Source organism: Phacochoerus africanus, chromosome 10 (assembly GCF_016906955.1).
Source record: "Phacochoerus africanus isolate WHEZ1 chromosome 10, ROS_Pafr_v1, whole genome shotgun sequence".
Classification (NCBI taxonomy): Eukaryota; Metazoa; Chordata; class Mammalia; order Artiodactyla; family Suidae; genus Phacochoerus; species Phacochoerus africanus.
In genome coordinates, this window is record NC_062553.1 from 131,706,451 (window position 1) to 131,732,627 (window position 26,177).

At 37.8% G+C, this 26,177-nt stretch overlaps 1 protein-coding gene across 6 annotated transcripts in view; it reads left to right on the forward strand.

The window, feature by feature from the left end:
- KLHL8 (kelch like family member 8) overlaps positions 1-26,177 on the forward strand; it is a 57,999-nt gene that overhangs the window by 24,477 nt on the left and 7,345 nt on the right. For 5 of the 6 annotated variants that reach the window (XM_047798912.1, XM_047798914.1, XM_047798913.1 and 2 more), the window contains 6 exons: positions 5,172-5,720; positions 6,865-7,051; positions 11,916-12,059; positions 13,269-13,380; positions 20,442-20,610; positions 20,825-20,984. In XM_047798912.1, the coding sequence (XP_047654868.1) occupies positions 5,172-5,720; positions 6,865-7,051; positions 11,916-12,059; positions 13,269-13,380; positions 20,442-20,610; positions 20,825-20,984 (1,321 nt within the window). Of the gene's footprint in view, positions 1-4,867; positions 5,066-5,171; positions 5,721-6,864; positions 7,052-11,915; positions 12,060-13,268; positions 13,381-20,441; positions 20,611-20,824; positions 20,985-26,177 lie in introns of those variants that run through there. The other variant, XM_047798916.1, reaches the window with a different exon arrangement.

Below are 26,177 nucleotides of genomic sequence, written 5' to 3' on the forward strand. Positions count from 1 at the left end.
ATATCAGGGAGGGTAAGTAAAAGGAACTTAGTATTGAGCTAATTAAATGTTGATATTCACTGTTTCTTAGTTAAACTTCTGAAAGTTCTGGAGCCCTCAGACAACAAATAGTTATTATTACTGAAATAAGTAAATTGCTGTTGACTCCATAGGGTTTAACTTGTGAATTTAAAAATCCTGTTGTATTCACTTACTCTTGATATAGGTTAGAGGTCAGTATTCTTGGTTATTTATGTAGATGCACTAGTGTTTTACTGTACATTCCTATTCTGATACAAGCATACATCGTTTTTCTTTTTTGCACTTTGCCTTATTGTGTTTTACAGGTAATGCATTTTGTTTTTTGTTTTTTTAACAAATTGAGGTTTTTGGCAACCCTAAGCAATCAGGGATGGTTAGCATTTTTTAGTCTAAACATAACTTTCATATGCACTGGGAAACCAAAAAATTTGTATGACTTACTTTATTGTGATATTTACTTTATCACACTGGTTTGGGATCAAACCCCCAATGTTGACAAGATATGCCTGTAATGTAATCTCTGTTTCAATACTAGTGTCTTTTAAGTGAGATGATTTGTCTGTATCTGATAGTGCAGCAGAGACTAGTAAGACTTGGATGAAGAGAATCTACAGTAGACTTCGTCTAAGGTCTGTAGGATCATGTTGCTCTGCCACAAAAGAAGGTTTGAATGAAGTTGGAAAATGGATAAAGCAGCATGGAAGAGCCTGTGTTCTAATTATTTCTCAGTGCTCATTTAAAAGTACTACTATTCTTGGGAGTTGGAGATTTATGTGCATCCATGCAGCATTTTCCACATGAGAATTGCTACTTCGAGATCTCTTAGATTTTGCTTTCTACTCGTGATCAGTCAGGTTCTTAGAACTCAGAATGTAGGGATTGAGGACATTGTGGAGAAGTAAATCGGGGGACACTGAGCAAACTCTATCAACTGCATAAATTCTGAGTTTCAGGCCGAGAACGCCCAGGAGTATGCTGTTACACTTGTAAATACATGATATGATTCTCTTCGCTTAAACTCTTAGTGTCCTTACATATTTCTAGGTAAAAGATACTGAGAGCAAAAACCATTAAGTGATTCTAGCTTTATGTGAAATTTAGCCAGTTATATATTTTAATGAAGGAACACCTAAACTCTTTCATCCATATAGTATGTTTAATTATGTCATTATTCTAATTTTCAACCCTAGTGTGAATTCAGCGACCCATACTGGCATTGGTAAAAATAAAAATGTAAAATAAGTCGTTTGAATTTCATTAGTTACCAGTTCAGCTTATCAGTAAATGTTGGGAAATAGAGTTTTTTTGATTGCATAAACTTTGTAATTGGATTTTAGAATAATTTTTACTAGCTACTGCATATAAACTTAAGTGAAAAATAAGGATACAGCCATTTAAGGCAAGTGATAATAACTAATCTCCTAACTTTTCTTTTTTTATTGGTTAACTTCAGCAGTAGGTTGAAATGAAAACTTCAGAACGACTCAATGATGAAAGCCCCAAAATGCTATGTTTAAAGCAGTAACATAGGTCATTTAGAATTAAGAAACTTCACTCATTTAAAGGGACTATCATTTTTATTTTTCAAACTGTAAAATTATGATGACACTTAGGATTTGTGAGGAATAAATGAATTAATAACATATAAAGTCCTTATAACGGTGCCTAATACAGAATAGTAATCAGCTGTTAGAATCATTATGTGTACTACTGCTATTGTTCCACAGGTACCAAAATACCTGCCATGGTATATTCTTGTTCCCATCATTAGAAAGAATTATAACTTAATCTTTTAGCACATCTGTAACTGGATTTGTTTTTCTGTCCATTTTTAGGGCTGCCTTGCAGCATATGGAAGGTCTCAGGCTAGGGGTTGAATTGGAGACATAGCTGCCGGTCTATGCCATAGCCACAGCCACATCACATCCAAGCTGGAGCTTATAACAACACTGACTTAACCCACTGAGTGAGGCCTTAACCCACCTTAACCCACTGAGAGAGGCCAGGGATCGAACCTGTATCCTTTTGGATATTAGTCGCGTTCTTAACCTGCTGAACAATAGGAATTCCATGGATTTGTTTTTTAATTCTAATTCAACATTTCTTTTCTTTTTTCATGTGTCTTTTTTTAGGGCCATACCTGTGGTACATAGAGGTTCCCAGGACAGGAATCAGGACACCCAGGACACCAGCCTGTGCCAGAGAAACAACAGTGTGGGATCTGAGCCATGTCTAACGGCAACGCCGGATCCTTAACCCATTGAGCAAGGCCAGGAATTGAACCCGTGTCCTCATGGACACCAGTTGGGTTCATTAACCCCTGAGCCATGATGGGAACTCCCAAATTCAACATTGCTTAAATTTTCAGAGTTTATAACTATCATAGAACAACTAAACCAGTTAGGATTTGGGGTAGTTTATAAGAGTGTCCAACATAAACTTCAGCTTTTACTCTCATATAATCTTGAGGATTGTACTTTGAATATTCATCTCCTTTTTTCTGTCAGTATGTTTCCTTTGATCATTGTTCCTTTTAGGACCAATATTTTAGAAATATAATTACCAAAATTACTTTTATTGTTCATATGTAAGGCCATTAATAGGTTTTTTTGGTTTTTTTTTTTGTCTTTTTGCCTTTTCTAGGGCCGCTCCTGTGGCATATGGAGGTTCCCAGGGTAGGGGTCTAATTGGAGCTGTCGCTGCTGGCCTACGCCAGAGCCACAGCAACATGGGATCCGAGCCGCATCTGCGACCTACACCACAGCTCATGGCAATGCTGGATCTTTAACCCACTGAGCAAGGGCAGGGATCGAACCCGCAACCTCATGGTTCCAAGTTGGAAGGATTCGTTAACCGCTGAGCCATGACGGGAACTCCCATTAATAGGTTTTTAAATTCCACAGTGAGCACCTATATTGGAAACAACAAGTTGATTTAGTAACAGATATTTACTAAGGTCTTACCCTAATACTGAAGAGTGTAAATAAATCTGAATAGTATGCTGTACTTGCCTTGAGGGAATTTGAAATTTAGCCAGAGATAGGCACATATACAGCTAACTATAATACAATGTAGTGACTGTCATTTTATGATATTTTTATGGAAACATAGCAGAGGTTCTATTAATTATGTCTGAGAGTGACTGGGAAGGCTTCACATTGGATATTATATATTGAGATCATTCTAGGGAGAGGTAGAACTTGCTTATATAGTATTGCATTTATTTGTGAAAATATTCTTCAGCAGTATACCTAGTGGCAGCTCTGAAATTACAAATGAGGGAAGATGCTTAAGGGCAGCAGTTTGGTAGGGGAAAGAGCAGAGGGAAGTTGTCTCGCGAGGGGTATTGAATAGCACTCGTAATGCTCAGATTATATGTCGTAGACCAACAAAAGTAGCATCTACAAAGGTGCTTTTATTTACGTTTTGTGCAGTGTCATTGTCCTTGGTAAAGACCACCGTTAGTTTTACCTGAAGACGTTGATAGAGATATTAGAGGAGGACAGCCTCTTGCATCATCTCTTGAAACCACCGCTGAATATGTTTCAATCATAGTTATCTTTTTTTGAAAGTGCATGCTTTTTTTTAACACGAGTATTTATAGGATTGTAATAAGCATGCCCAAGACTCTTTAAGTTGTGTAATTATTTGCTGTCAAGCTTTCAACTGACGAGGTGAAAATAATAACAATTTACAAATACTCCATTACATTTTCATCAATTACAGTGAGATTTCAGTGTTTCTTTATTACTTTTCTATAAAATATAATTTCAAATGTATTTATTTATTTTGCTTTTTTTAGGGCTGCATGTGCGGTATATGGAAGTTCCTAGGTTAGGGTTTTAATTGGAGCTGCAGCTTCCAGCCTCTGCCAGAGTCACAACCACACAGAATCTAAGCCGTGTCTTCAACCTACACCACAGCTCACAGCAATATGGGAACAAGGCCAGGGATGGAACCCACATCCTCATGATACTAGTCGGGTTCGTTACCACAGAGCCACATGGGAACTCCCCATTTGAAATAATCTAAATAGGACACTTGAGTTAAGCTCATAGTAAATACTACTAAATTTATTTTGGCTGTGCTTGCAGCATGCAGAAATTCCTGAGCGAGGGATTGAACCTGAACCATGGCAGTGACCCAAGCCACAGCAGTGACAAGACTGGATCCTCATCCTTCAATTCTACTAACTATTCATTTGTTTACTCTGCTTCACTTTTCTCACTGATAAGTGGTGGATAGTAGTAGTAACTACCTACTTGTAGGGAGATTGGGACAATTAAATGATTTAATATATGAAACACTTAGATTAGAGCCTCACAGGATGACTGTAGTTAACAATATTGCATATTATATATTTGAAAGTTGTGGAGTTCCGGTTGTGGCTCAGCAGTAACACACCTGACTAGTATCCGTGAGGATGTGGGTTCGATCCCTGGCCTTGCTCAGTGTGTCAGGGATCCGGCATTGCTCTGAGCTGGGGTGTATGTCGCTGACACGGCTTGAATCTGGTATGGCTGTGGCTATTATGGTGTAGGCTGGCAGCTGTAGCTCTGTTTCGACCCCTAGCCTGGCAATTTCCATATGCCACAGGTGCGGCCCTAAAAAGCAAAAAAGAGAAAAAAAGTTCCTAAAAGAATAGATCTTAAAAGTTCTCATCAAAAAGAGCAAAACATTTATAATTATATAAGGTAATGAATGCTTTACTAAAACTTATTATGGTAATCATTTCACTATATATATATATATATCAAATCATTATGTTGTATGTCTTAAACTTATACAACATTCTATGTCAATAAAACTGGAAAAACATTTTTAAAAAGAAGGGACTCAGACCAAAAAAAGTATAGTGCCTGATCCATAGTATTTTAGGTGATGTTTGCTGTTATTCTCTTTAATTCACAAAATGCTTTTGAAATGGGAGATTATATAGAAAAATCATAGTTTATGGTATATACCTTATAGATACATATCTAAAAGATTTGATTCTAATTTGGAAGAATGTTGCCCGACTTTAAGAAATCGGCCTAGACTGAAAGTAAGTGATCAAAGGATTACATTATTTAAAAAATGCACTGAGCTTGTCTGGAGTGTTTGTCCCACTGATTTTCACATTCAACTGAGTCTTGTTTTGTTTTGAACAGGTTGGCTCAAAGCTAATCTCTTGTCACAAACTGGCATTGGCTTGTGTCATTCCCTACTTCAGAGCCATGTTTCTCTCTGAAATGGCTGAAGCCAAGCAAACACTGATCGAGATCAGAGATTTTGATGGTGATGCCATAGAAGACTTGGTGAAGTTTGTCTATTCTTCACGGCTCACTTTGACTGTTGACAACGTCCAGCCTCTCTTATATGCAGCCTGCATTCTACAGGTTGAGCTGGTAGCTAGAGCTTGTTGCGAATACATGAAGTTACATTTTCATCCCTCCAATTGTCTCGCAGTAAGAGCCTTTGCAGAAAGTCACAACCGAATAGACTTGATGGACATGGCGGATCAGTATGCCTGTGAGCATTTTACTGAAGTGGTGGAGTGTGAAGACTTCGTAAGTGTGTCACCCCAGCATCTCCATAAGCTCTTGTCCTCCAGTGATCTCAATATTGAGGATGAAAAGCAGGTCTATAGTGCAGCCATCAAGTGGCTTCTCGCCAATCCTCAGCACCATTCCAAATGGCTGGATGAAACACTTGCACAGGTAGGGGCTGAAACAAGATCGTGTACAGAAACAAAATGCTATGGCAGCAAATCAGCCTGACCCATTTATTATGAGAAGTGTAGATTATCCATGGATGTAATACAATGTGAAAATGGCTTTCTTTCCTACTTACTGTACCATTTAAGGATAAGTCTGAATGTGTAATATTTGAAGTAGAAATACCATTACCTGCCTTCTAATGTGAATGTTTCAAAAATCCCTTTGTGACGGTAGTAATGAATATTTTATTTATGCTAAAATGTTCTGAGGAAACAGCTCTAAATTAATTTATAGCTATTGTTTCACAATAGTTTCTACACTTACTAGATTACTTTGCTCATGAAAGCAGCTTTATTCCTAATGCGTATAGGTTTGTTCTGGAAGGCGCTGTAAGGCATCGCTTCGGTGTTTTTTCCCTCACCTTGGTTTTACTTCTGTAACCTCAGAACTAATGTAGTATGTCTCCTTTAAAATCACTTGTTTGTTCTTACAGTTAACAGGGGTTTTTTGGTCAGGGAGATAACAAATAGGCCTTAGAATTATTTTGAAAAATAAGTTTGTCAACAAAACCAGAAAGTTTTATTATCTTGGACCTGTATCTTCCTTGTGTGTGTATGCTTTTAACTCAAAATCACAGTATGTGGTTTGATCATCCCTTTAATTCACTAGAAAATCAATACATCTTTAAGAGAAGAGTGGTGAGTGCCTCTACTGAATATTATTCTGCATCCCTGAATAAACGTGTGTGTGTGTGTGTGTAAGAAACATGTCACATTTCCATATGTTTGGTTTTAGCTTTAAAAGGCAAAAGACACAGTGCTGTGATTGTGTTTCGATTGTGCCTTTTCTTTAACAATGGAAGGCCTTGTGATTGTGACGGTACCATTTTTGGAAGTGAGTAACTTGAATGAAGACAATGGAATTATTTTATCCAGTCTACTTAAAAATCTATATTTAACATATAATCTCATTTCTTTAGTGCAGACCAATCCTGGAAATTGCTTTGGAACTTCGTACACTGAACTTCATTCACACATTAGAAAGTTATATGCGTTTTAAAAAGAGAACATGCTGCAGTGAAAGTAGAGAATGAGCTATCCAATTGCAACTTAAATTTCATATTTGCAACTACTCATGATTTTAGGTTCGTTTGCCGCTGTTGCCAGTTGATTTTCTTATGGGTGTTGTAGCAAAAGAACAGATTGTCAAGCAGAATCTAAAGTGTAGAGATTTACTGGATGAAGCAAGAAATTACCACCTTCACTTGAGTAGCAGAGCAGTACCTGACTTTGAATACTCCATTCGCACTACCCCAAGGAAGCAGACTGCCGGTAATTAAATTACTCATTTTATCAACTCTGCTGGAAAGAGTTTTGTTGGATTTAAGGGTTGGTTCTGTATCCCCAAACCTAATTGTAAGATGATTAGTATCTGATCGTCTTAAAGTGACTAATGGGCAAATAAAGTTCTATATGAATTCTTACTGTACATGATTTCAGATAGTTTTACCAATAAGCCAGTTTTTTTAAAAAGCCACAATAAAGCCTATAAACTCTGAAGAGCCTTCTGAAATATTTCTTCTTTGGGGATCTTTTTTATTCTTCTAGGCAGAATTTCTGTCACTTGTGTTTTTAGAGCATTTGCTTTGCACTTATTTTACTGTGTTGGATTGCAATTGATTTGACATATTTTGAGCCCTTCAAAGACAGGTAAGTATCTTAATAGGTTTATATCCCTAGTGCCAAGCATTGAGTTTGGCACATATTGTGTATTTAAATTTTTGTTTTTGCCTTTTATCAGGTCAAAAGAAAGGTACTAAATACATCTAACATTAGTATAACAGACCATGTTAGACTCTGAGAATGTAAAGCTCTCGCATTTGATGAAGCCATGCAGTTTTGCCTTTATTTGCTACAATTTTCAGACTTTATATTTTCCTGAGAAAATAGTTTATGCTCATTTATATTACTTTTTATAAATATAAAGAATATATTTGTGCAATAAGGGAAAGTAAATGAGGTCTATGAATTCACGAATCGGTCCTCTGAACAGAGATTTCCTGTACATTTTCTGCTACTTGATATAGTTATGAAATAAAGAGATGCATGAAATAGCCTAAAAACAAACAAAAGGCAATACTTGATTATGAGAGTGAGATTTTATCTAGATAATATGAAGTTTAAATGTCATAGATCTGCCTATGAAGAAATAGTTCTAAATAAATAGTTTACATGAAAAGAACTGCTTATTTTCCTTTTTTTGTAGGTTGATATCAAGTAAATTGTTTTTGAAGTGTAGATTTTTTGAAGTTATGAATCCTGTTACAGGAAGTCATTTAATTCTTCAGTTTCAGATTTGAATTCACATGTCTTGGGAGTCCTGGTTATGTGCCCAACATATGCTAGACCCATAAATACCTGATCTCTTACATGATAGTAAGAACTTTTTTAAAGCAGGTTTTAGTGAAGGATTTGATCCTCATTATGAGAAAGAGGGTGTTAATCCATTTTATGGATGAGGAAATTAAGAATCAGGGTAAAAGAATGCCCAGGGCTACACAGGACTGTAGAGAAAGGATTTGCATCCTGATCTTTTAAATTCATTTAAATTTTTTTTCTTCCATGTCATATTCTTAGGTGACCTATATAGCTGAAATACTAGTTAGTGTCCACTTAAATAAGACCTGATCAATAATTCTTGGATTTTTAATTCCAGCTGTGCCATTAAACATTTCAGATTTAGTCTCTGAAAGCCTCAGTTTATTTATTAATAATTTTGATTGAATGATTTTTTTGTTGTTGTTGTTGTCTTTTTACAGCCACACCCAGGTCATATGGAGGTTCCTAGGCTAGGGGTCAAATTGGATCTGTAGCTGCCAGCCTACAGCAACATCAGAACTGAGCCCCATCTGCGACCTACACCACAGCTTATGGCAATGCCGTATTCTTAACCCACTGAGGAAGGCCAGGCATTGGACCTGTGTCCTCATGGATGTTAGATTTGTTTCCACTGAGCCACGATGGGAACTCCTGAATGATCTTTAATGTCTCTTCCAACTTTAAATTTCTCTGGCTTAAAATATTGAAGTAGTTGGAAAAGATAGCACAAGCAGTTCTAGTCACTCATTCATGCAATCATTCAAGAAACTTTTTTTATTTTTTGCCACACTTGCGGTATGTGCAAGTTCTCATGCCAGGGCTTGAATCCAGGCCACTGCAGTGATAACACAGGATATGTAACCTGCTGCGCCACAAGGGAACTCCAGCAAGCATTTATTAAGTGCCTGCTATGTGCCATGTTCTGGCTTAGGCATTAGAAATGCAAACATAAATAGAGTGTAGCTAGACCTGTTTTGAGAGAGCTTTGGGTCTGGTCTAAGGAAATAGACACAAGAATAAGTAAATTCTTTTTTTATTTTTAATGTTCGAACTTGTGGCATATGGAAGTCCCCAGGCTAGGGTTCGAATCAGCTACAGGTGCTGGCCTACGCAACCACAGCAACAAGGGATTTGAGCTGCATCTGTGACATACACCACAGCTCACGGCAATGCCGGATCCCCGACCTATTTAACGAGGCCAGGGATTGAGCTGCATCCTCATGGATACTAGTCAGGTTCGTTTCTGCTGAGCCACAACGGGAACTCCAAGAATAGATTCAATGAAGTGTTACAGGTGTTTTAATACAATCACAAGATTTAGTAGAAAGCAAAAACAAGAGTGATTCTAAGTGAGATAACTTGTCAATGTCTGCTCACCTATCATCTGTGTTTGGTTGCAGTATCAAAGTTATATAAAACAGAAGACTTCTGCATTTTTTTGTATTCTCAAAAAGTTTATGCAAGATTCGAAAGCTATTATCTTTAAATGTTAATGAAACATGTTTATAAACGCTCAAAAAAAAAAAAGGAACGAAGTGGTTATTTTTACTTTGGAAGGGACAGGAAAGGTTTTATAGGAAAAGTAACACCCAGTCTTAATTTTGAATAATAAATAGATGCTTTTCTGGTTGCTAGTTACATTTTACATTTATTGACAGCTTAGTACATGCCAGGCACTGGGCTAGTCTTTATTCATAAACGCTTAACACACTGTCTTAATCTTAGACTCTATGACTCTATGATATCTTAGACTCTATGATAACATAATAGATTATTGCAATATTGTGTATTAAGTGAATGATAATTACCAGAAGTTGCTGTAAGAACATTGAAGATGACCACGATATGTGTGTTGCAGGAGCTTGAACGTTAAAGAGAAAGAGGAAGACAGGGCCTTGGCTGCAAGGTCTTGTTGTACTGAGGCTTTATCTTGTAGAACAGTGGTGCTTCCAGTGTGAAGCAAGCAGTGGCCTCTTCACCAGCAGCATTCACTTGGGAACTTCTCAGAAATGCAGACTTTTGGACCTTCCTCAAACCTACTGAATCAAAAACTCTCAGGGTTGGGGTGGGAGGTGGGGAGATGGCCAAGGCCCAGCAATCTGTGGTTTAGTTTCTGAATCAGACTAAAATTTTGATTTTTTAAAAGTTGTGGAGTTCCCGTCGTGGCTCAGCGGAAACAAATCTGGCTAGCATCCATGAGGACACAGGTTCCATCCCTGGCCTTGCTCAGTCGGTTAAGGATCTGGTGTTGCTGTGAGCTCTGGTGTAGGTCACAGATGCGGGTCGGATCCCGCAGTTGCTGTGACTGTGGTGTAGGCCGGCAGCTGCAGCTCTCATTCTACCCTTAGCTGGGGAACCTCCATATGCCGCAGGAGTGGCCCTAAAAATAAAGAAGACAAAAAAAAATTTGCCATTTTAACCGCTTTTATTATTTATTCATTTATTTATTTTTGTCTTTTGTCCTTTTAGGGCCACGCACCCACAGCCTATGGTTATTTGTAGGCTAGGGGTCGAATTGAAGCTATTGCTCCTGGCCTACACCACAGCAACACCAGATCCAAGCCACGTCTGTGACCTACACCATAGCTCATGGGAATGCCAGATCCTTGACCCACTGAGTGAGGCCAAGAATTGAACCCACAACCTAACCTCATGGTTCCTAGGCAGATTTGTTTCAGCTGCGCCACGACGGGAACTCCACATTTTAATTGTTTTTAAATATACAATTTAGTGGCATTCAGTAAAAATTTTAAGAACTACTGATAAAGATAATGAAAAGCTGTTGAAGAGCCTTTTAGATGATTCTGTTGACAACCTGAAAGCAAAGAGAGTATTAAGTGGTAAGAGAGAATAGCTGATGAGGGTCTGCACTAATGCAGTGGCAGCGGGACTAACAAGAGAAAGGGACACCTTAGGGGTGGAGGCCGCCTGTTCAGGTAGGTGAGGAAGGGAGATCCCTTTGAACCTCTTGGGTTTGAGGGGCCTATGGGACATCAAGTGGAAATGTGGCTTAGAAATATAGATTGTGGGGCATTATGTTACAGATGGAATTTTAAGTAAAGGATTGAACTTTTCTTGTATGAGCATGAAGTATGTGAGAAATAGGCTAAGAATAAAGCTTAAAAAACACAGGAGAGAGGAATGGAGATAAAAAGAGGCTTTGATATTATGGAAATCAAGAGAGTGCAGCAATTTCTTTCTTTTCTTTTTTTTAAAGAGTTTCTATTGTGGCTCTGCGGGGTACAAACCTCTGACACCAGTCCATCCATGAGGATGCAGGTTCCATCCCTGGCCTCATTCAGTGGGTCAAGGATCTGGTGTTGCCCCAAGCTGCTGTGTAGGTTGCAGATGCGGCTCGGATCTGGGCATTGCTGCAGCTCCCCTTTGACCCCTAGTATGGGAACCTCCATATGCTGCAGGTGCAGCCCTTAAAAAAAAAATGACCGTGATAATCACCATACAAATGTTGTGATTGTGTTGAATCAGATTAACGTTATGAGTTCATTAGGTTTTTTATCATGACTGTGGCAAGGGCAGTTTTATTATGGAGTGCATGAGGATCTCATCCATTGTAGTGGGATATTAGCAAGCAGAGACAAACTGATGTGTCCTGTTCTTTGAGAAGTTCCGATGAGGGGGAGAAAATTAAATTTTTAGTAGTACGATGTTAACTGCTATCCAAATAACTTGGGGTGTTTTTTTTTGCTGTTCATCAAAAGTTTGACTTTTATTGAAGTTTTTTCCACTTTTTTTTTTTTTTTTTTTTTTTAAATCGGGGGCTGTGATTTTAACCTCTATTTTGTGGCTTTACCTTTAGGTGTGCTATTTTGTGTAGGTGGTCGAGGTGGATCAGGTGACCCCTTTCGCAGTATTGAATGCTATTCTATCAACAAAAACAGTTGGTTCTTTGGACCAGAAATGAATAGTCGAAGGCGACACGTGGGTGTAATCTCAGTGGAAGGTGGGTCTGCTCTCGTGTTAAATCACATCACATGATGACAATGCTCTTGTTAGATATTTTAACTTTGAGAATTCCTTCCTATAAGAAAATTCGTATATCCTAAAACACGTTTCAGTATATCAGTAAGTTACTTGGGTGGTGAATATTTACTTGCTTTATGTCCATAGATGCTCAATGTACAACTTCTTGCATATAAATAACTTAACAGGAGTATTAGGGAAAGAGGAGTTAAAACTGTTCTGGAGTTCCTCCTATGATGCAACGGAATTGGCAGGGTCTCTGCCATACCAGGGTGCTGGTTCAGTCCCCAGCCTGGCACAGTGGGTGGATTAAAGGATTCTGCATTGCCCCGGCTGTGGCATGGGTAGCAGGTGTGGCTCAGATCTGATCCTTGGCCTGGGAACGCCATATGCCAAGGGGTGGCCAAAAAAGAAAAAGTACCCAGCGAACTACTGTTCTGAGTCATATTTACAAAAGGCCCAAACTAAAGAAAAATGTTTATTGAGCCCAAATAACAAATATATATCAGCTTTTTTTCTATACCTATCTAATTATTATTATTGAAATGAGGGTTTGTTTGGTTTTTTTTTACTGGTTACTCAAAATGAATTAATTGCAGTACCATGATAAATTGTTAGTAGACTTTAAAAAGTCACTTTTCTTCTGATTATAATAAAAGTATAAATGTTTTCAGGAGTAAATATGAAAACATTTTTGTAGAAAATAAAAATCATCTGTAACCCAAACACTTCAAAATAGTTATTAACATTTTAATATGTAATAGTTCCAATTTTTATTTCATTTAGAAAAAGTTTGATATATTGCATTAAGAGCTTTATATTTTCATTATATAAGAGCTTTTTTCATTTTATTAAACATCCTTTGAAAGGGTGATTAGTGATTTCATCTACTAAGTAATAAAAAGTTGGGAAACCTAATGGTGGGGTATTTTTTGAGCACTTAAGTACCCTTTTGTAAAACAGCATGTATCAGTCATTTTATTAAGTAGAAGCTTACATTTATTTTCATTGGACCACTGAAGTGACCTTGATCATAATGTGCAGTAGAAGAAAAGTTGCTGGAAATTAATTTATCATGCTGTTTTAGTTATATCCTCATTGTATAGAAATCATGCTGTTTTAATTATGGGTTGATTACATGAACATTTCTTGATGCGGAATCAAATGAAAGTGCTTCTCTCCTTGGCAGGTAAAGTGTATGCGGTGGGTGGACATGATGGAAATGAACATTTAGGTAGCATGGAGATGTTCGATCCTCTCACCAACAAGTGGATGATGAAGGCATCAATGAACACGAAGAGGTAGATGGGCATGGACATCTGGTTTGATTTGGTGGTGGAAAGTAAAGCTTCCTGTGATTGAGAAGGCTGCTTTTTACTTTTTACATATTTGGGAACTTGAAATACCTTCTTAAGCATATTTTTTAAAGCATCCACTGCGTTGCTTTGTTATAACTTCTTAAATTTTCCAGAGCATTAAGAGTGGAATCTAGTCTTTGAGTATAATAATGATGGTCATGGTTTTGACTTAGATCTTAGCATGTATTATTTTTATTGTAAAGTTTGAGATTTTCAGAAAAGTTTCAAAAATAGTTGAGTCCCTGTTTATTAGTGGTTTTCAAATGAAGATGGTTTGGTTCCCTCTGTGGAACACTTGGCAATGTCTGGAGACATTTTGTTGTCATAGCTTAGGGGCAAGGAGGTTGGAGGAGGTGCTGCTGATATCTAGTTGGAGAGGCCAAGGACGCTGCTAAAGATCATGTAATGTACAAGAACCCTGCTCTCCCGCAGCCCCACAGCAAAGAATTACCTGGCTCCAGATATCAGTCGCGCCAAAATAGGGAAGTCCTGCTGTATATTCCACCTAGCTCCCATAATGTTGCCATCCTGCGCCAGCTTACTACAATTACTGAAACTAGGAAATTAGTATCAGTACAATGCTCTTAATTAACCTATAGACCTTATTCGACTTTTGCCAATTTTTCTACACATTCTTATGCTTTCGATTAATCTTTCTGGTCTGATTATATTGGCTAGTAATCTAATATAACGGAAACTGAGATAGTAGGTGTTTTTGTCTTATTCCTGATCTTAGTGGAAATGTCTCTAGTGTTTCCCGATTAGATAAGATACTGGCCTTAGGGTCAGGGCACATGTATTCTAACATCTCAAGAAAATGTTCCTCAATTTCTATTCATTTTTATCATTTTAAGCATTAGTATTCCTGTTTTTCATCTATAATAAATTGAAATATATGTTGATAAATGAGTCAGTCTCTTTAGAGGAGGAGAGATTTTTAGTAACACGATTTAGAAAATGCTGACAAGCCTTGAATACCAAACTTTGAGATATCTTAAGATAGAAGGATAGCTAATATCTTATGACCAAATCATTATTCAAAAGCACTGTAGACCAAACATACTCTAGATCTGTAGGCAAAACGGAAAAATATTTCAGTTAGAGTTAAACAGGTTAAAACCTGCCTTACTTATTTTAAAAATGAATGACACCACTGCAGCATGGTGGGAAGTCAGATTAGTGTGTGTGTTTATGTTTCATATGGAAAAAAGCACCTGAACCAATATGAAGCGCAGCTCTTAAAAATAACAGGAAAAAGAAGTGAAAATAACATAGTTGCTGCATTAAGAGAAGTGAAGCCTTGAGAACAAGGGAGATGGTGTTTGTACTATATTTTGTGCTCATCTGTCCGTATCTACAGCTGTGGTCTCAAACTAGGATGTGTGACATTAGTTGGAGGATGGGAATAAAATAGTAGATTTTTTTATAGTGAACATAAAATGTTGACAGGGTGCTATATATTTATAATTTGAAAATAATTATGGCATGTGAAGGTACACAAAAATGGTTATACATGTGAGAGTAAATAGTGGGATGCGTGTTAGATAAGGGCTAATAGATTAGTAAGAGATCTGAAAACCATGTATATAAGACTGTTGAAGGGATTTGGTATACAGACAAGAGGACGTGAGGGAGTATCTAGATATTTTAAGAAATTTGTGGTGCTTTAGAAGGAAGGAAATTCAGCATTTAGGGTGAGACTGAGCCTAATTTATATAAACCTAGATATTAGAATAATTCTGCTTTGTTTCAGAGTGAAAATATAATAGAGGAAAGAAAAAGGTCTATCTGAATAGATATTGAAAATACTGCTTAAGAATACCTTTGTGTAAAGAACAAAAGTCAAAAACCTTTATTACGGTTTTATTAAAAACTAACAAACCCAAACTAACAAAAACTAATTTTAAATATTGTGGCTTGTATAGTTTGCAAACTGTAGCAACATTCCATAAGAGTTAAAAACTACTTGTTACCAAAGTGAGCGATTTTTTTTTTATTTTTTCCATTTGAAAACTTTTATTGTTTACCATTCTGATTCAAGTTGATAAATTGAATTACAAAATACACTGTGGCTTGATACAGCAATTTTTAATTGAACTGCCTGTGGGGATATATTGTCATCTAATTTTCTGTCTTGATTAGTTAGGCATAATGTTTTTAACTGGGTTTTCTTGTGTGATAAAAGTATGAAAGATTAGATGGAAATGTGGAGTTCTGAAAAGAGATTTTTAGCTTTTTTCTCATGAGGGGAAAGAATCTTAGCAAGAAAAATGGTCTTAAAATATTCTACTTACCTACTATTTTACTATTTTAATTTTACTATTTTACCTACCATTTTAATACTTTAATAGGGATTGATTTGCTACATGGTAACACAAATAGTTTAAATTCTAACACATGCATTAAAATGGAAGAGAAATCCCAAAGTACATTTTAAATCTTTATATCTTTGTCTTCTTATCATGCTAAGCAATTTTTTTTTTTTTTTAAGGGCTGCACTCGCAGCATATGGAGGTTCCCAGGCTACGAGTCAAATTGGAGCTGTAGCTGCCAGCCTGTGCCACAGCCACAGCAATGCCAGATCTTAACTGTGTCTGAGATCTACACCACAGCTCATGGCAAAGCTGGATCCTTAACCCACTGAGCAAGGCCAGGGTTTGAACCCGTGTCTTCCTGGATGCTAGTCGGATTCGTTTCCACTGAGCCACGATGGGAACTTCCACGCTAAGCAATTTTTACCCAAGAATTGAGTGAAACTTCTCTAGCAAAATAGGGTTGAATTTCATTAATCTTTTAAACAGTACCCTGAGCACTACAGTAGCTTTCCAACTGTATTAAAAAAAAAAAAATAGAACTGCAGTCATTTTCTCATGTTATTTTTGTATCCTCCCAAATCATTCTTTTGGTGCGTTCGAAGATAATATTCACATGTTAAATATCTGGTTTTATTTTTTCCCCCCACCTTTTTACTAACGTGGATACTGCTGTTCATTCAGGCTATGGTTTTATTGAAACCCATCATCCTCACAGCATCTCTGGGGTTGATTTACTTATTCAGCTAATACTGGTTAAGTGCTCATTGCAAGATATACCAAGTGCTGAGGATATAGCAACAAATGAGACAGCCAAGGTCCCTACCTCCATAGAGCTTACATTCTGAAGGGCAAGATACAAATAAAGACGGAAGTACAGGGCAGTAGTGTTAGCACCAAGGTAAGTAAAGGATGCTTGAAAGTAGAGATCTTCATGAAGTCCCGTTTTACCTAAGCTATGAAGGAATAGAATTTAGACTGGTTTACTGGTGGTTGATGGAAAGAGATGAAGAGTCTTTGAAAATCCGGAGATGAATGAGAGCAGAGCATGAAAGAAGTCCAGTGTGGCTGAGAGATCGAGGGAGCGGTGTCCAGATGTGAGGTTGACATAGTAGGCAAGAAATAAGGGCCTTGCAGTTTGCCAAGATGTTTTAATCTGGTGGGCTTTGAAAAACGTGCATGCACGTGTTGTTTTTGCTAGGAGGGGATTGGCAGTGCCAGATTTCCCTTTTCAAAGATCCTTTGCTTATGACGTGGAGATGGTATTTGAGGAGGACCAGAGTGAAGGCAGTCTGGGAGACCAAAAGAGTTACTGTAATATCTCAAGCAGGAAATAGTGGTGGCTTGGACTAAAGTGGTGGAAGTTGAGGTAAGGAGGACATACCTGAGAAATAGTTCAGAAGAGTATAATCAGTAAGATTTTATGATAATTAGATGTGGAAGGTAGAACAGTAAGGTAGAGGCCAAGATGACCCTTTAGTTTCTGGCTTAAACAGTGGGGTATGGATAGTGGTGTGATTTTCTGCACTAAGAAAAAACAAAGACAGTGAACGGGATAAAAGTTTTTTTGTCTTGTAATGGGGTGTGTTCTCTGTTGCAGTGAAACTAATAATGGCAAACTTAGCAGCTTAGAACAACATCTGTTTATTAGCTCACAGTTCCATAGGTCAGAAGTCCATCCGTTTTGCATTCCTTTTTTAATTAAGGTATAGTTGCTGTATAATGTGTACCAGTTTCTGCTCTACAGCAAAGTGACCCAGTCAAACATATAAACATTCCTTTTCTTCCATCATGGTCTATCCCAAGAGATTGGATGTAATTCCCTGTGCTATACAGTATGACCTCATTACTTAACCATTCTCAATGTAATAGTTTGCATCTGCTAACCCCAAACTAACTCCTAACCCCATCCCATCCCCTCACCTCTCCCCAACCACAAGTTTGTTGTCTGTGAGTCTATTTCTGTTTTGTAGATAGGTTAATTTGTGCCATATTTTAGATTCCACATATGAGTAATACCATATGCTATTTGTCTTTGTGACTTACTTTACTTAGTATGAGAATCTCTATTTCCTGCAAATAGCATTATTTCATTCTTTTTAATGGCTGAGTAGTATTCCATTGTGTATATGTACTACATCGTAATCTGTTCATCTGTCAGTGTACATTTAGCTTGTTTCTGTGCTATGTGAATAGTGCTGCTGTAAACATATGGATGAGTGTGTCTTCCTGAATAAAGTTTTGTCTGGATAGATACCCAGGAGCAGGATTGCTAGATCGTATATGGTAGTTCTGTGTTTAGTTTTCTGAGGTACTTCAGCTGTTTTTGTGGTAGAGGCCAAGATGACCAATGTACATTCGCACCAGCAGTGTAGGAGGGTTCCCTTTTCTCCACACCCTCTCTAGCATTTGTTATTTGTAGACTTACTAAGGATGGCCATTCTGACCAGTGTGAGGTGGTACATCATTGTAGTTTTGATTTGCATTTCTCTAGTAATTAGTGGTGTTGAGCATTTTTCCATGTACCTACTGGCCATCCATGTATCTTTTTTGGAGAAATGTCTTTTTAGGTCTTCTGCCTATTTTTTGATTGGGTTTTTTGTTTTTTTATTGTTGTTGAATTGTGTGAGTTGTTTGTATGTTTTGCAGATGAGGCCCTTGTCAGTTGGATCATTTGCAAAGATTTTCTCCCATTCTGTAGGTTGTCTTTTTTGGGGTTTTTTTTGTTTGTTTTTTAATGGTTTCCTTTGCTGTGCAGAAGCTTTTGTAAATTTGATTAGATCCCATTGGTTTATTTTTGTTTTTATTTCTATTGCTTTGGGAGACTGACCTAAGAAAACATTTGTATGGTTTAAGAAGTCCATCAGCTTTAGTTGAGTTTTCCACTTAGGATCTCACCAGACCAAAATCAAGATAGAGGCTGTAGTTTCTCATGGAGGCTCTGGGGAATAAACTACTACTGAGGTCATTTAGGTTATTGATAGAATTTAGTTCTTTGCAATTATAGGATAGAGTTTCTTGTTTTAACTGGCTGTAGGCAGGAGTCACTCTCAGCTCCTAGAAGTCACTCTGAGATCCTTTCCAAGTGTTCCCTTTTATCTTTGAACAAGCAGCGACTTGCAGAATCCACCTTGTTCTTTTGAGTTTCTCCTGTCTTCTGCTACCAACTGGAGAAAAGCCCTGCTTTTCTAGGGCTTGTGTGATTAGCTTAGTCCCACTCAAGTAATCTCCTTTTGCCATATAATGTAGCATAACCAGAGGAGTAAAACCAGAAGGTGAATATTGTGGAGGAAGATATCTTAAAATCTGTCTACCACAGGGAGGTAGACAGTAAATTTCTATTTCAGATTAAAGTTGAGGTTGAATATCCAGACAGACAGATTTGAAGTAGAAGTTGGGTATATGTCCGGAAATATATATATATTAATTACAAATTCATGGAAAGAAGAATTCGCCTACAGAGAGAGTATAGGGTGATAAGAAGCCTTAGAGAACCTCATGATTTAGTGACAGAATAAAGGCACTGAAAAAGTGCCAGCCAGAGGTGTAATGTAGATGGAAACGCAAATGTATGATAGCACAAAAGTCAAAAGAAGACGATTTTGACGAGAAGGAAATAATGTCCTACAGTCTTGGTTGTGGGGTGTGGAGAATTATATGGCACACTTACTTCTGCTGTGATATATGTTCTAGAGTGCACATGCCTGTGTTCACCCACACCCCAAAATGTTTATAACCACAGTATTTTATAAGTCACTGCTTTATACTCAAGGGAAAAGAGATTAGAGACAAAATGAATGTGACAACATTATCCTTAAGAATTCTTTCCTAGGACACTCTTCCGGTAAACTGAGAGTCAGAATCTCAGTAGGGCAGCAGCTCCCTCCAGTAATAATAACAGTATAATGTGTAGCACTAAATATGGGCCAGTCACTGTTCTTAGGGCATAACCTATATTGACTCATTACTGTCCAGCTGTGTCTACTCCTTTCTCAAATGGATGACAGATGAGGAAGCAAGGTAGAAGAAGTTTTAACAGTCCACTTTATCCAAAGTACATACCAAGTCAGTGACAGATAAGTTTTAGAATAGTTCAGCTTTCGATGGCTGCAGTGTGTTTTTTAAGAAATCGAATAAATTGCTTTCCGGTCACCATTACAGTGAATTAGCTTTTAACATGAGCTAAGTCTCTTCTTTCCAGGAAGATAAATGCCATTTAGAAGTAAAGCAATGTGATATAAAGCTTGTAATATAGAAATTATTTTTTGTGTGGTGTAATGAAACACTGCAACAAAATGTGACCTACAGTCACATGAACTTAGTAGTGAGATTGACTTCTGGCTTCTGTGGCAAACCATCTCTTAATTCATCAACCTCCCAAACAACTCTATGTTTTACTAATTGTTTTAGACTCTATTTATAGTTTTTTGTTTTGTTTAGTTTTGTTTGCTTTCCTTTATTTCATTTAAGCTTAAAGAAACCTGTGCATTATAAAATTCCAGAAGGCACTGTTCACATAGACTTGCACAATTTGGCAACTCTGTAGCCATCTATTCAGAAGCTTTGATAAATCTAAAAATAATGGGGAAAAGCCACATTGACTTTGATTAATGGGTGCACTAGCAATATTTTTTGCTAACTTTCTTCTGGAAACAAATGAGAATGCTGAAGGGTGTTTTCTTGTTTTGGCAGGCGAGGAATTGCCTTGGCCTCCTTAGGAGGCCCAATTTATGCAATTGGAGGGTTAGATGACAACACTTGCTTCAACGATGTGGAGAGGTATGACATAGAATCCGATCAGTGGAGTACAGTAGCACCAATGAATACTCCCCGTGGAGGAGTTGGCTCTGTGGCTCTTGCGGTAAGTTAGGTGGCAACTTGCTCATTGGCTTGCATTGCATCACATTCCTAACCAGATAAGGAAAGATCTGGTATGTTCAGATCTCCAGTATGCAGATACTGATTACACACCAGATTACTTCATGCAGTACTCTTCTCTTGCACATTCTGGTCTACCATTAGGACACCATATAAATCAGTTCAAAATCTAATGTCATTTTTTTTTTTTTATTTAGAACCACGTTTATGCAGTAGGTGGCAATGATGGAGTAGCTTCTCTCTCTAGTGTGGAGAGATATGATCCACACCTGGATAAGTGGATAGAAGTTAAAGAAATGGGTCAGCGAAGAGCAGGCAATGGAGTTAGTGAGCTCCATGGTTGCTTATATGTTGTTGGTGAGTGGATGGTATTTCTCTAGTTCAATTTTATGATAGTGTCATAAAACAACATAGTAACACAAATTCCGTTGCATTTAAGCTCAAGTGGAATAAGTCCTAAGATCTTCTTTTGAATTCTTAAGGCTCATATTCATGCTTCTTTGTTTACATTTTTCATCTTCCATGTTTAAAACTCTACCTGCATATTTTTACGAGTAGCAGCAAGTATGTCTAAAGTAGAGGATTACATTTAAGATACGTATTTTTTTAATGTAAGGAAACATTGAATGTGCTTTGTTAAAAATCTTTAAAGATGTAAGACATGTTTATCTCATTTTCATTTCAAGGAAATTGTGTTGACTACTTAAACCAGTAGGTAATATATATGCATAATGGCTATTAGTATCTCTATATTGCCTTTTTTTTTTTTTTTACTTTTTAGGGTCGCACTCATGGCATATGGAGGTTCCCAGGCTAGGGGTCCAATCGGAGCTACAGCTGCTGGCCTATGCCACAGCCACAGCAACTCCAGATCCGAGCCGTGTCTGCAACCTACACCACAGCTCATGGCAATGCCAGATTCTTAACCCATTGAGCGAGGCCAGGGCTCGAACCCGAAACCTCATGGTTCCTAGTTGGATTCGTTTCCACTGCGCCACGATGGAAACTCCTATATTGCTTTTTGATTTACGTATGGTAGAATTGGAGGGCAGTGCTTTCTCAGAATTTAATATGCATGTGAATAATAAGGAGATATGTTAAATTGCAAAGGAGAGGCCCAGATTCTGTATTTCTAACAGTTCCCAAGTGATAATCAGTGCCATTTCTGGTCTACTCAGCATGTTTCCAATAGCAAGACTTTTAAAGGGCAATGAAATAAAAATAATAATTCCTATTTTTAAGAATTATTTTAAGAATACAGGAGTTCCTGCTGTGATGCAGTGGGTTAAGGATCCGACTGCAGCAGCTTGGGTCAGTGCAGAGGCATGGGGTGGATCCCCAGCCCAGCGCAGTGGGTTAAGGGATCTGACGTTGCTGCAGCTGCTGCATAGGATGCAGCTGCAGCTCACATCCAACCCCTAGCCTAGGAACTTCCAAATGCCTTGGGTGTGGCCGTTAAAAAAATTATTTTAAGAATCCAAGGTGGAGTTCCCATCGTGGCACAGTGGTTAACGAATCCGACTAGGAACCATGAGGTTGCGGGTTCGGTCCCTGCCCTTGCTCAGTGGGCTAATGATCTGGCGTGGCTGTGAGCTGTGGTGTAGTTTGCAGACACGGCTCGGATCCTGTGTTGCTGTGGCTCTGGCGTAGGCCGGGGGCTACAGCTCTGATTCGACCCCTAGCCTGGGAACCTCCATATGCCGCGGGAGTGGCCCAAAGAAATGGCAAAAAGACAAAAAAAAAAAAGAATCCAAGGTAATGTATGTTAAGCATCTCAAACTGAGTTTTGTACTTTGTTTCTAATGAATGTGTAGCTATATTTTAACCAGCAATCCCTTCCTTTACTAGAGGAGAAAACGAGTTCAGAGAGGTTGTCACTAGCGTGTCACATTTTCTCACGTTGATGTAAATTGGTGTTATGAAACTTAGTATTCTTTTTACCTTTATGGCCACACTCACAGCGTATGGAAATTCCTGGGCCAGGGATTGAATCTGAGCTTCAGCTGTGACGTGAGCCATAGCTGTGGCAACATGAAATTGTTTAACCCACTGCTCTGGGCCGGGGATCGAACCTGCACCTTTGCAGAGACCCAAGCTGCTGCAGTTGGATTTTTTTTTAACTCAGTAAATTTTATTATATTTATAGTCATACAGTAATTATCATAACCCAGACATTACAGCATTTCCACCCTATACCCCCAGCCCATCCCTCCACCTGACAACCTGTTTCCTTTGTTAACCTTGAGTTTTTCAAAGTCTCTGAGTCAGTTTCTGTTCTACAAAGAAGTTCACTGTGTGCTTTTTGTTTAAATTCCACATACACATGATGGCATGTGACGTTTGTGCCTCACTGTCTAATTTCACTTAGCATGATAATTTCTAGGTCCACCCATGTTTCTGCAAGTGCCATTATTTCATTCCTTTTTGTGGCTGAGTAATATTCCATCATGTATATGTACCACATCTTTATCCACTTCTCTGTCAGTGGACATTTAGGTTGCTTCCATGTCTTGGCTGTAGTACATGTGCTGCATTGAATACACATATCTTTTTGAGTCATGGTTTTCCCTGGATAGATGCCCAAGGAGTGGTTTTGCAGGATCAAGTGGTAATACTATTTTTAGTTTTTTGAGGAATCTCCATACTGGTTTCCACAGTGGTTGCACCCATTTACGTTTCCAAGAACAGTGTAGGAAGGTTCCCTTTTCTCCATCCCTCTCTAGTGTTTATTGTTTGTAGACTTTTTGATGATGGCCATTCTGGCTAGTGTAAGGTGGTACCTCATCGTGGTTTTGATTTGCATTTCTCTAATGATGAGTGATGTTGAACATCTTTTTATGTGTTTTTTGGCCACCTGTATGTCTTCTTTGGAGAATTGTCTGTTTAGATCTTCTGCCCATTTTTTGATGGTAATGTTTTTTTTTTTGGTATGGAGCTGCAGAAGGTGTTTATAAATTTTGGAGAGTAATCCGTTGTCAGTTGATTCATTTGCAAATATTTTCTCCCACTCTGTGAGTTGTCTTTTTGTTTAGGGTTTTCTTTGCTGTGTAGATAGTCTTAAGTTTAAGTCCCATTTGTTTATTTTTGCTTTTACTGTCATCACTCTAGGAGGTGGATCTGAGAAGGTGTTGCTGTGGTTTATGTCGGAGAGTGTTTGGCATGTGTTTTCCTCTAAGCGTTTTATAGTATCTAGTCTTAAATCTAGGTCTTTAATCTATTTTGAGTTTATTTTCGTGTATGGTGTTAGGGAGTGTTCTAATTTCATTCTTTGACATGTGGCTGTCCAGATTTCCCAGCACCACTTATTGAAGCGGCTGTCTTTTCTCCATTGTATATTCTTGCCTCTTTTGTCATAGATTAGTTGATTGTAGGTGTGTGTGGGTTTAATTCTGGGCTTTCTATTGTTCCACTGTTCTATATTTCTGTTTTTGTGCCAGTATCATACTGTTTTGATGACTGTAGCTTTGTAATACAGCCTGAAGTCAGGGAGCCAGATTCCTCAAGCTCCATTTTTCTTTCTCAGGATGGCTTTGGCTATTCTGGGTCCTTTGTGCTTCCAAACAAACTTGAAAATATTTTGCTCTAGTTCTGCGAAAAATGTCCTTGGTAGTTTGGTAGGGATTGTGTTGAGTCTGTAGATTGCCTTGGGTAGTATAATCATTTTGACAAATTTGATCCTTCCAATCCAAGAGCATGGTATATCTTTCCATCTGTTTGTATCAATTTGATTTTTTCATCAGTATCTTGTAGTTTTCAGAGTATATGTCTCTTCAGGTAGGTTTATTCCTAGGTATTCCATTCTTTGTGGTGCAGTGGTAAATGGGATTGTTTCTCTGATTTCTTTTTCTGATCTCTCATTGTTAGTACATAGAAATGCAGTTGATTTCTGTGTATTAATTTTATATCCTGCAACTTTACCAAATTCATGGATGAGGTCTAACGGTTTTCTGGTAGAGTCTTTAGGATTCTCTAGGTATAGTATCATGTCATCTTCAAACAATGATAGTTTTACTTTTTTCTTTCCGATTTGGATTCCTTTTATTTCTTTTCCTTCTCTGGTTGCTGTGGCTAAGACTTCCAAACTATGTCGAATAGTAGTGGTAAGAGTGGACATCCTTGTCTTATTCCTGATCTTAGCATGAATTCTTTAGCTTTTCACCATTGAAAATGATGTTAGCTGTGGGTTTGTCATATATATCCTTTATTATGTTGAGATAAGTTCCCTTTGACCACTTTCTGGAGGTTTTTATTGGAAATGGGTGTCGGATTTTGTCAAAAGCTTTTTCTGCATCAGTTGAGAGGACCAATAGTTTTTATTCTTCAGTTTGTTAATGTAGTGTATCACTGATTGATTTGTGGATATTGAAGAATCCTTGCATTCCTGGGATGAATCCCACTTGATCATGGTGTACAGTCCTTTTAATATATTGCTGGATTCAGTTTGCTAGTATTTTGTTGAGAAATTTTACGTCTATAGTCGTCAGTGATAATTGGCCTATAATTTGCTTTTTTTGTGGTGTCTTTGTCTGGTTTTGGTATCAGGGTGATGGTGGCCTCATAGAATGAGTTTGGGAGTGTTCCTTCCTTTGAAAATTTTTTTTGGAATAGTTTCAGAAGGATAGATAGGTGTTAGCTCCTCTCTAAATGTTTGGTAGAATTCACCTGTGGAGCCATCTGGTCCTGGACTTTGTTAGAAGTTTTTATTTTATTTATTTAATTTTTTAAAAATTTTTTCTTTTATTGCAGGCCTTTTAAATCACAGTTTCAATTTCAGTACTTGTGACTGGTCCATTCTTCTTTTCTGTTTTGTCTTGGTTTAGTCTTGGAAGATTGTACTTGTCTTTTTTTTTTTTTTTTTGCCACATCTTGGGCCGCTCCCGCGGCATATGGAGGTTCCCAGGCTAGGGGTCCAATCAGAGCTGTAGCTGCCAGCCTACGCCACAGTCACAGCAACGCAGGGATCTGAGTCGCGTCTGCAACCTACACCACAGCTCACGGCAATGCCGGATCCCTAACCCACTGAGAAAGGCCAGGGATCAAACCTGCAACTTCATTGTTCCTAGTCGGATTCGTTAACCACTGAGCCACGACAGGAACTCCGGAAGATTGTACTTTTCTAAGAATTTGTCCGTTTCTTCCAGGTTGTCCATTTTATTGGCATATAGTTGCTTGTACTGGTCTCTCATGATCCTTTGTATTTTAACTTCTTTTTCATTTCAAAGTTTATTGATTTGATTTATTGAGTCCTCTCTTTTTTCCTTGATGAGTCTGGCTAAGTGTTTATCAATTTTTTTTTATCTTTTCAAAGAACCAACTTTTAGTTTCATTGATCTTTTCTGTGTTTTCTTCATTTCTGTTTCATTTATTTCATCTCTGATCTTTATGATTTCTTTCCTTCTGCTAACTTTGGGCTTTACCTGTTCTTGTCTCTCTAGTTGCTTTAGGTGTAAAGTTTGGTTGTTTATTTGAGGTTTTTCTTGTTTGCTGAGTTAGGTTTGTATTGCTATATACTTTCCTCTTTAGAACTGCTTTTGCTATATCCCATATAGG